Here is a 13,366-nt window from a genome sequence, read left to right as displayed (position 1 = left end):
TTCACAGAAACTGAAACAGAAGAATCAACAGCTGAAGCAAATCATGGATCAATTGCGAAATCTCATTTGGGACATAAATGCCATGTTGGCAATGAGAAACTGAATACGTTTTCTTTCTTTCTTTCTCATTATGATATTTGATGTTATTTGTTAGGGAAGAATAACTTTTTAAAGAAGACTGGGGGGACAGGGTATCCTGTTTTTCCCAAATGTTTTGAAACAGCCAAACCCATGGGTATTGATTGTATCTTAAATATTCATGTATATATTTGTTATACTTTGATTATGAATATTGAAGCCTTGAAGTTTCAGGCAATGAATAAATTCAGTAGAAGCTTTACTTTTCAGACAAGATGAATAACTTTTATTTTTGACGTTTGGGCAATAGTTTCTTTCATATTAAATAGTATAGACTTTATTTCATGAAGAAAAGCAAAGAGTATTTTATCCTAGAGAATGCATTCTTGCTCTCAACAAGTCCCAATGAACTGGAACAAATCATGTAATTCTGGTTTCATTATCATTAAATAATAATAAAAAAAAGCATTCTTAAGACCTATATCCTCCTTCAAGGATTTTTAACTTTAGAATTAAACCATGACAGTTAGAATGTACTAATCTGTGTTACCAACTTACTGCTGAGGACTGAAAGTCTAGCACTCACTCAAATAGAAAAGAGGAAAATGTCAAGGAAAGCTTTAGCAGAAGGGAGAAAGCTTTATTTTTAGCAATGGTTGATAAGTTTTGAATTTTCTTTTTTTTTTTAACAAAAATAGTTTTTTTAACAAAAATAGGGTTTTTTTTAACAAAAATAGTTGGTTTTTTAACAAAAATAGTTGTTGTTTTTACTTAATTGTTAAAGTAAATTAAAAGTGGGGTTACCTTCTTGGTTTGTTAAAACTAAAATGGGTCATTGAATGTGAGAGCACAACTTGCTTAGAGACTTCAGGATTATGGAAACCAGCTATGTTCCATCACAGATAGGATCAGAATATGACAAAAGAGGCTGCCCCCCACTTTTCCCCCCTTTCCCCCCAGATAGTCAGAAAAGTTTCAGTACAAAATACTAGCCCCCTACCACTTTGACATCCTAAAAATTATATTTTTCATGACAGTTGGTAGATGACCAAAAGGTATCCCTGTACCATACCGCCTGATTGACCTTAATAAATACATTCAAGATTACCGTCTTAATCGGATGGCTTTTAAAGAGCCTTAATACTATTTTGGTAGGACTTTCTGGAAATATCCTTGATACTTTTTTTTTTAATGTACTGGGCCCTTTTTCCCTAAGGGGAAAAAAAAACATTACTATCTAGTCTTCTATAGTAGTTCTGTTGGGGGGTGGGGTGTTTCGGTCCTCTCTGAGATGGTGACAACTTGCTTTCTGGATTCTCAACCAGCTAGAATGCTCCCTTTTTAAGTTTGGTTAGATCAGAAGCTGTTGGAGTCTGCTGAAACCCATTTCCGACTGGTGATATGTAGGGTTGAAATCTAGTTGAGCAGCGTAAGTGTGGAATGAAGACCATCTCACCATTGTCCCCTTGTTACCAAAACCCCATGTTTATTGACATGTAGTTCTTGAATGTGGGAATTCCATTTAGGTGTCATTCTTTTGTTGGAACTCTGTAATTCATTGAGCTACCTCCTGTATGTGTTGGATTCCAATCACTGCCATCCCTAGGTAGCTGTCAAGGATGATGGAAAATGTAGTCCCGCCCTTATGGAATGTGCCAAGTTGACGCAAATGAATACAAGCCGTTGTTTAGCAGGCACTGTGATTTGTACTGATGCTTTCAGAGCCTAAGAAGCAAAACAGTTAATTTGCTGAGACAAACCTTTATCTTGTTTGGGGGGAAAACTGGCAGCTGATATATTTCTTCAGTTGTTTAAAAAAGATGGTGTGATTGGGGAAAAAATTCCCCCTATTTGCAACTAAAGTATATACAAATCAAGCTGTCTGGATGCTATGCCTTGGAGTGCTGTGGGAATTTGTAAACAAACCCTCTGACAACTAATTTTATGGAATCTCAAACAGCTAAGGAAGTAATGAAATAGCAGACGAAAATAAATGATTCTTTTAAAATCGCCATTAGGTAACTTACTATTTAAACCTACAATTATTTACTCAGAACTAAGCCTCACTGGTTCCAGTGGGATTACACCTAGAGAAGGTGTGCAGGATTGGGATTTCTTTCATATTTATTTATTTTAATGGGAGGTAGAAAAACAGAATCACCTAGAGCATAACTCTGGATGTTAATAAAGCAGTAGCTCCATTGCACTCAATTGCAAGGTTTTGGATTTATAGCAGCATAACTGGGAGCAGAATTTGATTTCATTTGTTTATTCATAAGGCACAGATCTTACTAGACAAAAAGCAATGAATTTCCACCTAGTCATTTTATGTTTCAAATGCTAACAGGATAAGTTTGCACAGAGAGCACAATATATCTGAAACAAGTGCACCCATTTATTTGTTTGTTTCATTTACATCCTGCCTTTCCTCCAGCAGCTTAAGGCAACATGCATTGTATTCCTTTTCTCCTAGTTTTTCCCATGATATCAATTCTGTGGGTTCAGCCGGCCAAGAGGGAGTGACTGCTCAAAGTCACCCAGTGAGTGTCCATGGCTGAAAGTGGATTCAAATCTGCTTTCTTCCAGACTAGGTACAACACATCAATCACTACCCCACCCTGGCTCTCAGTATCCCTTCCTACACATCAAAGGGCTTGTTAGTGCAGAATTCTAGTAATCTGAATCAATGCAATGGTTATGAATAATGAAATATTTCAGTGGGATGTAAAGCCAGGATTTTTATAGTTTGCTGATAGAGTTTAATGAGTCCACTGTTTTTCATTTTTTTCAGCCTGCTTCTACTTAAGAAATCAGGCTAAAGACATAAATAGTCTATTTTGAATTAATTTTACCCATGATTACCTAAAAAGCAATCCTCTGGGTCAATAATAAAAGAATTGCAGAAGTTGTGTGTGATAATTTGTGGACCCATGTCTTGTACTGTATTCATTCTGCCTTCTACGCCAAATGTGCAATAATGCAATCTGATGAATGCCTCTTCAGTTATTGAACTCAATGGGTCTTGCTTTCAGGTAAGCCTTACAGGATTACAGCCTTAAGCTACAATTTCATGTAAGATGAGGTGTGTGTTATGGACAGAATGCTCCAGCTGGGGACACCTGGCTTCAGATTTCCTTTGACCCTTAATGTGCACTGATCCATTGGATGAGTCACTGCCTCAAAAGAATGGAATGGATTGCTTTGAAGTTGCTTGCTTGAACAGCAAAATCTAAATGGAATAAATAGAGCTAGAGCCAGTTATTCCAGTTTTGAGGAGGTTGCTTCTAGGAGAGGGTAGTGAGGTTCCATCATAATAGCAGGGGGTTGCCTCCATGCTGTGGTGAGAAGAGGAATTACTTTTTATAGGTAAGTTTTAGAGTTATTCCCATGAAAAGGTTGGTGTGTTTGGCAACCATTTCCATGTAATGTGGCTAATGGAATGTTGGCTTGTTGCATGTTCCTCCCTGGACTTTATCTTTTCTCCTGAAGTGTTTTTCTCTTATCTCTATTGTGACAAAACCTCATACATTATCTTGCTGATAGCACTAGCCGCTGTTCTTTGTAAAACCTGAAGGCTGGGACCTATGGAAGTTCCTCTGATTGGCTCTAAGCTCTTTCAATTGCTGCCATTAAATCAGTCTCCCTAAGCCTTACGGATAGTACTAGTCTGCTTTAAGGCAAAGAATATAATTTTTTATGAGAATTATTCACAAGGGGGAATAATAGGCTACTTATCAAATAGCAAGCTGGAATAACTTAAATATAGTTTAATTTATTTCTAAATGTGTACGCCACCCACTCCGGTAATTCTGGGGAGCTTAAAAGAATACGTACATAACACACAAAATGACAACATGATTTAAAATTATAAAATTCTAAACAACGTGATAACTAAATGCTAAAACGTTTAAACCTCTAGGTAGACTGGGGTAAAGAGGTAAGTTTTAAGCCCCCACCTGAGCTGTAGTAAGGAGGGAGCCGGCTTCAACTCTTAACTGCAATTTATTCTACAATATAGGCCTCAATACAGAAAAGGCAGAATTAGCTCTATAAATATATTCAAGGAAGGACTTGCAGAAGGTGGCCCATTGAGGACCTAAGAGTGCAGGGAGTAGACAGTACAGGAGTCAGCAGCCCTTCAGGTAGACATTATGTGCTGTGTTACCATTCTGGTACTCCATCCCACAAAAGTGGTCCACCAATCTCCTTGGCTTTCAGCCCGTTGGATTTCTTGGACCTCCACAGCGATTCCTTTTTTCTCTAGTCAGCTTTCTTCCTGAAAACTGTGGGTGCTGGATTTTGCTGTCTACTCACAGCACAGATTCCTGCCTGCTCTTTTTCCATTAGGATTACTCCAAACTGGAAGACTTTTTCCTGTCTCAGCTATTATAGCTCAGTTGTCTCAACCTTCTTCTCAACTCTGATTTCTGCATCTGTTAGCTCTTGGAAAACTCTTTGCTATCTAACATTCCTCCTGTCATTTTGCAGTGGATAATCTTGGTCAACCTAATTTTTTATTTGAAAAAAGTCTTGATGAGCTTTATAATCCTTCTAAACAACCAATCAAACTGCTGGCTGATAGACCTACAGGAATTAATACCCTACCATATCCTTATTGTTTTCAAGGGTCATCTTGAAGCTTCCCTTTTTTAGTACCTGCAACCAATGTTGTTGCAAAGTTTCATACCCATGTTGAAGTAGTCAAACCAGGTCATTGGCCTCTTCAGTGCTAATGGAGGTTGTTCTCAAAACACAAATGTACCAAATGAGCCTTATTTCCAGAGTCAGAACATTAGAGACCATGAAGGGCATAAGAAAACCCTTGATGGTCCATACCAAAGGACATTCTTGTTCAGCCTTTGTTTTTACCATGGCCAATTAACTGCCTATGGAAAGCCCGAGAGCAGGATCTGACAGCAATTTCGGCGTTCCCTAGCAACTGGTTATCAAGAGGCCTTTCGTCTCTGATACTGGAAGTAACGTATAGCCATTTTGAGAAGCAGCTATTGAAAGTTTTTTTTTTCCCAGAAATATATAAAGCTGCTTTGCACAGAGCCAGGCCATGATTTACACTGAATGGCCCAGTTTTCTAAGATTTTACACCAGTTAAATCTGGGACTTATATGTAGAACCCACCCAGCCACCCACCCCCTTTACCTTGAGCTATACCTAGGAGGGGAGGGGGGGAACCCAAATCAGGTAATTTGGGAGCTGCAGAGCAGATTAAGTTCAAAAATGTTCATAGAACTGAAAAGGTTGGAAATTACTGTCTTCTGTTGAAAAGGAAGAAATGAAATTCAAAGTAATTAACAGCATTTCCAGAGGATTTTGTAATGCACATCATTGTCTAGTCAGATCTACGAAGTCATTACAAGGTACAAATTAGCTCCTGTGATGGTCACTGGGAAGCTGTCAGAGCCATGCAGTTTAATTTTAAAACCTAAAATAGATTTTGCTGCATGTCTCTTAGCCTATTAACTCCACTGCCTTCACAACAAAGCTGTCCATCTCCGTATGTCCCAATTCATTTCTTCTGTAGAACTGGCCTTTCTCAGTGCATCTAGATTTTGAAATTACAGTCCCATTGGACGAAAGAGTAGGAAGGTGACGGGCTCAACTGATGATAATTTCAAAAAGCTGTGTTGCCTTTTCCTTCACTGGATCTGCTTTTCTTGTTGTATCACACACCCCTTGATGTTACTGGGCTAATAGAATGTGACAGAAAGCATGTTTTGGCTATTAGAAAAAAACCTTAGCCCTGTCCTCTTCACAGGTTACTTAAAAATAAAGTAACAATACATGGTAAGCTGTTGATGAACAGAATGCCTGAAGAGTACTAAAGAAGAATTGCTTGATGGATATTTCGATCTCTGTGTATGTTGTGTAGGTGACATTTCAAAGTGGTTGATGACAGCAAAAGCAATACACTAAGAAAGCCATAAAGACCCATCTTCTTGGCCTGACTTTCAGTAATATTTGGTAGTTTTAAATGTTTTTAATAGAAAGTTTGGGTTGCTTTTCATTTTTTATTTCAATGTAATGTGCTTCAGTTGTTTAAATGTTAATGTAAACTGCCGTGAGACACAGAGAAAAGGAGCAATATATTGTTGGTGGTTGGTGGTATTTCCCTATTCTAATGCCCCCTTTCCTTTTCACTGCAAGAATCACTTGTGTAGAAATTCCTCTCTGCGTGTATGATGGGCAAAAATATGTGGAAAGAGAAGAGCAGCCAGAAATCTAAATAATTTTGGTTTATTTACATTAATCTTGATTTCTGCTTTGAGTAAATATACGGCAACTCATTTATACACCTCCTGGAATGCATATGTTTCAATTAATATTCTTTCCTCTTCCAGAGACATCTGATTCTACTTGGGTATCCCTTTAGCAGGATTATGATGGGTGCAAGTATTTTTGACTTTGATGTATGTAATTCCCTCCCCCAGGTATGTTGGACTTCAACTCCCATAATCTTCAGCCAACCAACTGAGGAAGCCTGCTGCAAAAGTGTGTGTGTGTTTGTGTGTGTAATGTATTTCATGCCTCCCATCTTTTCTCCAAAGAGCTTATGGTGGCACAACAGGAGACATATTCGGCCTGTACCTCAAGCTCAAAGTTGGAAACTTGCTTCTTTATTTTATTTAAAAATATTCATTTTTTTTCTTTGGGCATCTCTGTCTCTCTTTCTCATCTTCTTGACTTGTGTTCTCATTTCTTTTCTTTTTTTTAACATTTCTTATGGGATTAAAAAGTTGGAAATGGCCTAGTTCAATCTGGATCTTTAAGAGGGTGCTGGTGGCCTAGACATACCTTACCACTACTACCTAGTCCCTGACACAACTCTGTATGATTTGCTAGGCTGAAAACATTACATCTACATGGGTTTTGGAACCGCTTCTTATATTTCTTCAAGACCCTGGCTGGATTTTGCTCTCCTTTTAATGGTCTGAAAAAACCTATTGCAAGGGAGAGTAGGTTCTTGCCAGATGCCAAAAACAACAAGAGCCTCAGTGAGAACGATGGCACAATTCTACCCTTTGTTGATACACCTGGGGTACTCAGAGCTTTGCCCTGAAAATCAAGAGTCCACATTGCCAATTTGTCTACAAAGCCTTCATTCACTTGATGTGTCTTAATTCTACTCTTGTCAGGACTCTGAAAAATGGAAATGAAAGCAAGGGATGGTGCGACCTGGATAGGCAGTATAAGCTCAGCCTCAGCTGGATGCTTCTCTGTGTAGCGTTTTGCAAGCCATGCTACGATGAGATTTTACAAGCACACATTTCACAAGGGCTGAAAAGATGCTGGCTGGCTCCAGGCTTGGACCATGTGGATGCCAAGCAAGGGAGCCAGGACAAAGGAGCCCATTTCATCATAGAAACCAAAGAAGGTCTTTGATCTTGGAAACAAAGGCAATGTGAACAGAACTCTTTTTGTGTGGAGGAGCATTGGTATAAATGGCCAGACTTCTGTCCCTTGGCTTAAGTATTGAAGCCCAAGATGGTGCTGGCCTGCTTGAAATTAAGGCTTCCACATTTGCAGGATCCTTCATGTTTGGGCTAAAGAATAATTTGACCTAGTTTAAGCTGGCAATGATGGAGCATATTCTACTGCTGAGCCCATTAACTCTCAGTTACTGAATGCCATGTCCAGCAACAAAATAGTTAAAGTTTTGGCCAGTAATTAATGCAAAAAGTCAAGGGGCTGATGTTTTTGCCTCACCTTCTTGCAGTAGAAAATTAAGCTGCTGGTTTTTCTGTGTCAGTGTGGATTCTTTCCAAATATATATCCTTATCATGCACATGTCAATTGAAGAAGAAAGTTACATTATTCATTTCAGAATTAATAAACTTATCTAAGTTTCTTTAAGTAACTGTATGTAACTATTGGAGGGTGAGGTCACATCCCACTAAACTGAGGGCTAAGCTGTGGTTTGTTGAATAACATCGTCATACATTGGGCTAATCCAGAAACCATGTTATAGTAATCACAGTGACTTAGTTAACATGCTAAACGAAAGGCAGTTAAGCCACATCATGGCTTACTACAGTATCTATCCAGTAACTTAATATCAAGCCCACCCTCCCATTCCTTCACCATCCTTATATTGTGTTTTGAATTTTTGTAGTAAGCCCAGATAATACATGCTGTTGCCTCCATATTACATTTGGGAAAAAGCAATATCTTCCTTTCCTTCCCTACATGTAATAAATTTGATTGTAGAACCCAGTTGTGGTTATCTTTGGTGAAAGCCTTTTTTTTTTTTTTAAAGGATCAAAGAAGGTATAAGAGAAGCACCTCTTCCTGTGTTGGGTTCTCTTTCCTTTATTCCACTGCCTCTCTGATCAGGCTTTTGAGCAGATCTCAGATTATTTGGGGGGAGCACTAGTTGTTGAAATCCAGACAGTCCACTCTCTCACTCCACCAAATTTAAAGAGGTTGTCACGGGAGATGCCACTAGATTTAGAAGGGAATATATGTTTCATAAGGCTACCCAGAAATTGGGATGTACATGAATCAAAGATCTTACCCAACATGGAACTATCCCAAATGTGCACAACTCCTCTTATTCCTGGCTGTCATGACTTCAGGTTGACCCTGGATGAAAAAGGCTGATCTGTAACAGCTTCTCATTGGCAGAAAATGTATGCTGCATGTATCTCTTTGATTTGATAAGCACTTCACCAGGCTGCTGGAGTTGCTTTGTGCAACATGGGGCAGCACTGTCTTTATCCACAACGGTCCTTTATCTATTCCATTAAAGGAAATGGTTTCTCTTGTTCCGCCTCCCCAAATGTCAGTGCAATGTGGGATTGTCAGTGCTGTCAGTCACACGCAACGACTGCTTGGCATTCGGCACAGTGCTATTTGCATGAAGGCAAAAAATAGCTGGAACAGATCTGCCCACCGCAGCCATCTAATTTGTGTCAGTCTGCCAACCCTTCCAACAGAAGGAAAGCTGCACATTAGTCACTTCTCTTGGCTTAAAGTGGGTGGAAGATTTGGCAGCCTGGTGGCACAGAAGATGCAGAGCTGGAAGTCCCATTTCGGACTCATATCCCCCTTTCTGATGCAGAACAGCAGGGGTTTGGATGCAAACCTGGGCCACAGCCTAGAGCTTCAAAAGAAGCTGATGTAAATGGAGATTTTAGCTGTTAACGATTGATAAGTCTCGGAAGGCTAAAAACCATCCATTTTAATTTAAGTTGTGAGGCAACGTATGGTTGGTTCTTTTCTCAGAGGGTTGATGGCTATGCAGGGCAGGGCAGGCCAGGACCAACTTTGGACCTCCTCCTGAAGAAAGTGAGTTTGAGCATGGGACAACAATTATTAAACTACTTGGGGTGGAAGTCATGCAAATTGTCATACACAGGGCATGGCATAATGTAACGTCTGTATTTCTGTCAGCTTAAAGGAAAGTGGACTGTACATACCATTCTGATGTGACCTTTGATGGCTTCCAAATAATTTTTGATGTTGTTTAGAGCTTCTTTTACAATACATTTTGTTTCTGCTTTATTTTATTGTGAACTAAATATATTGTGGGGTTTTGGTTGGTTTGCTTACAACTGTATCTCACTTTAATATCAGCTAAGTGATTTTTAAATATTTTTAATCCATAACTGAGTATTTTAGGTCCATCTAGAAGGATAAAAACCCTGTCTGGACAGCTTCCAGAATTAAATATAACCAATACTAGCAGAACATTTTCGAGATGAATAAAAACCAATGGTGGTAATAATACAATCATGTAATTCTCAAAATTCCAGCAAGCATTGATAGTTCAACAAATAAATGGCTTTATTCAGAGGTTTTTTACAATCCAGTAATGTTAGTCTTTACTGTCCCTGGTTAGTATTCCCCCCCCCCCCCTCCACACACACACAAACTGAATCCAACAAATCTCAGATAAAGGAAGTGAAAAGTATTTCCATGACAGAACTTAAAACATGTAGATGGGCTGATTTGGGTAAAGCCAGTCCTCCAGGTATTTTCACATGAAATTACAGCTTAAAAGTAGCCTTTTAATTGGACTCAGAAATCCAGTGGTAACTGGTCACTTCTTACTACCAGAGAGGAGACTTCAGCAAGGCCACTGGTTGGATTAAGGCTACCATAGCTGGGCTGAAAAGCTCAGGATGGACACAGGGTGGCAGCAGAGAAATATCACAAAGTACTAACACTTTGCTGCCATCTAGGGATCCCCCAATGTTGTAGCCCCAGCTAAAGCTAGGGGAAAATTCTTAAGAGGCCTCAGAAAAATCATCCAAATTCATCAACGTCTTGGGCCAGACTTTCAATTAGGTTTGAGGTTGGATTGGACAGATTGTAAATCACAGGTGGTCTCTGAATTATTTTTTGGCAGCCCATTAGAGATCACACTATTGGAAAAAAATCCACAAACATCTCAGCTTTCAGACACAAAAGGGACTGTAAGCCAGGGTTCCTCAACCTCATGCTGGCTGGGGAATTCTGGGAGTTGAAGTCCACCCATCTTAAAGTTGCTGAGGTTGAGGAACCCTGCTGTAAGCCATTGGGTTAACTTGCCTAAATACTGTTAAGTGACACCCACAAATGCGATTCATCCCTCCCAAAACCAGGGTGGAGAACTGCTGAAAACACCGCTTCACCTCCTCATTGGGCTTCATATTCATTACTGTGCCCACCGCTGACAAGAAAAAAAGAGATGAGAAATGAATTCAGATGCTCTGATTTAAGTGATGGGCAATTTATCAATTGCAATGTTTTGGATGGTCTGAAAAGTTGACCGCACTTGATCAGCAGCTCTTAAGTGATTTCATTTAAGGTCAGCAGCTCTACACAGTGTAAATGACAAGCAGCATCTTCAAAGAAGAGATTCCCACCCACCCACTCACCCACCACCCGCCTGGGACAGCTCTTAAAGCCAGACTGGACAGGTCTTTAAATCTATATTTGCATTTAATTTGCCCCTTTTGCACAAAACGAATACAAAAGCCAGCTGGATGGTAGGAGGGCTGATGGTGATTGGAATTTCCTCTCCTCCTGGAGTCTTTTCTTTCTTCTCCCCGCACCCCCTTGTTGTTTCCATTTGGAGGAGGGGAGTTTCCCAATGGCTGTAAGGCCAGCAGAATGGATCAAATACCTCCTTCTTTATGCTGGATGCAGTGTTGAATTGTTTTAAAGGATAACCTTTAGGAGACTGCATTGTAGCTGTAACATTTCCAACAAGCAGCTGATGCAAAATCTAAGTGATAGAGTTGTGTGGGCTGGAAACCCAGCCTCTTAGCAATGTATCTGACAGACACTTAGAACATTCAGTATATTTATACCTAATCACAATTTCTCCTCTATTTGGCTGAAAGGATATTGGTTTATTTGAAAGAAGGGTGAAGCTGATACATCTTGATAACAGAACCCAGGCTTGAAGATCAGTAGGAAGCAAACGTGTGATTCTCTCCGTTAGTCAGTAGATGTCACATAGCACCAATTTTCCAGGATCTCTGCTTGAATGGAAAATGCCATGCAAATAGCACATGGATCTCTGAAAGAATGTTCTGGGGTGCATTGATAGAGCATTTCAAAAAGGAAGGGCTATAAAAAAGCTATCTTTCAATGAAGGATTCAAAGAGGGAACCAGCCCAATTTAATATCCGTGTCTTCTACTAATGGTGTTTCAACTGTTTCCTTCCTTGTGCCTTTTCCTTCTGGAATTGCTTCAGGGGTATGGACAAAGAAGTCAAAATGGCAGGCAGGCAGGCAGGCAGGCAGGCAGGCAGGCAGGCAGGCAGGCAGGCAGGAAGGAAGGAAGGAAGGAAGGAAGGAAGGAAGGAAGGAAGGAAGGAAGGAAGGAAGGAAGGAAGGAAGGAAGGAAGGAAGTCTGTCTTTGGCTTCTGTCAAAGCTTGTCATTGCAACTCAATAATGCGTTTACATAAAACTGTCTGCTCAGTCCCCCTCCTTGATCCAATCAATGAAACGGCTTCTTGCACCAATTTCAGAAGCTGAGCAATGCCACAACAAGTAAATCTGCTGCTGATCAGACCTTGGGGAGGGGGCTCTGCTTTGTTTGGCTGCCTTTTTTGCAGTTTTGTGGGGGTTTTGCAGCTTGTTTCTACGTGCTTGAAGCCGCAGATGTCCAAGAGCTTTCCTTGGAACTGAAAAAGGCGAAGGCTATGCACACCGTGTTTTTCTCTGTGAAAAAGGAAGGTCACAATCTACCCACAACCCCACCCCCAATTTTGGTCAAAGTATTTCTAATCACAAGCTGGGTTGAGAGATTTCCCCAGTGTTATTACATCAGCTTGTATTTCAAACACCGGGCTCCCTAACATAATGCATAACCTTTATTTCAGGCATTACTCTTTGGGGATTTTTCTATGTGTGTGAACACACACACATTCTTTTTCCTTTCCATATTGGCAGTCCTAGTGATATGGATGTTTTGCCAAACTTCTGGCTCTCTTTATGGGTCTGTCTGAAAAGTATTGCCGGGCCACCACTCATTTAAAAATAATAAGGAGAAGAGGAAGAAAAGGTAAAGGAGGAGAGAAGAAAGAAGGATGTTGGGACAACTGCCCTAAGAAAGAATGAATTCTGCAACCTGAATGGATTATGCAAATTTCACAATGTACTTTATTTTTCCTTATCATGCAGAAGCCTTATTTTCAATCACTAAAAAACTTATTCATCCATTTCTCTGGAAATTGGGCCGACATTGATTTGCAACCCGTCCTCCCAGTCATAAGGGCTAGAAACTTGCTTTCCAAAAATGAAAGCTGATGTGCTCAGGAAACTGCTTCCCCTCCTGCATTCTGGAATTTTCCTAAATTCCCATGAAATTGCGGGAGTGCACTGTGTTGGGTGCAATGCTAAACATTTTTCCCCAAAAAATCATTATCCCATGGAATCAAGGGAGGGAACGAAAATAAATATACTTGGCAGAAAGAAAAGCAAGAGAATCGTCTCTCCAAAGCAAAATCTGTTGGAGTGTTCCTGTTTAAATTGTTTTTTTATTTGCTGGGGTTAAGAGTTGTTGAGAACTGTGCATGCAAGACATTTTTTAACACTGATAGCCCTCTGTTGTGAACATTATGCACTGGTAAGGAGGTCAGCCTTGCTGACATGTTCATTTCTGTCTGAGCTGTGTTCTGGCAAAAAACCATCAATCAATGGTTCTGTTTAGACTCACACGCTTCGAAGGGTCTCTGGGGTCATTATGGCTATGCTGTAATTCCCAGGGCTATATGTTACCAAGTGTGTGGGGAGGGTGGGTGTGCACGCGCGTGCACACACATACATATATACAGA

At 40.0% G+C, this 13,366-nt stretch overlaps 1 protein-coding gene across 3 annotated transcripts in view; it reads left to right on the top strand.

Moving 5' to 3' along the window:
- The window catches only part of MED30 (mediator complex subunit 30), a 43,373-nt gene that overhangs the window by 19,250 nt on the left and 10,757 nt on the right, over positions 1-13,366 (top strand). The window contains exon 5 of one of the 3 annotated variants that reach the window (XM_007422445.4): positions 8-13,362. The exons of the other annotated variants lie outside the window; for them this stretch is intronic. Coding sequence (XP_007422507.1) covers positions 8-103 — 96 coding nt within the window. The 3' untranslated portion in view covers positions 104-13,362. Of the gene's footprint in view, positions 1-7; positions 13,363-13,366 lie in introns of those variants that run through there. 3 annotated transcript variants of the gene reach the window in all.

Source organism: Python bivittatus, unplaced genomic scaffold (genome assembly GCF_059951505.1).
Source record: "Python bivittatus isolate LINGU-HERP-01145 unplaced genomic scaffold, Pbiv_v1 ctg000590_np1212, whole genome shotgun sequence".
Classification (NCBI taxonomy): domain Eukaryota; kingdom Metazoa; phylum Chordata; class Lepidosauria; order Squamata; family Pythonidae; genus Python; species Python bivittatus.
This window is presented reverse-complemented; position numbering and strand designations above follow the sequence as displayed.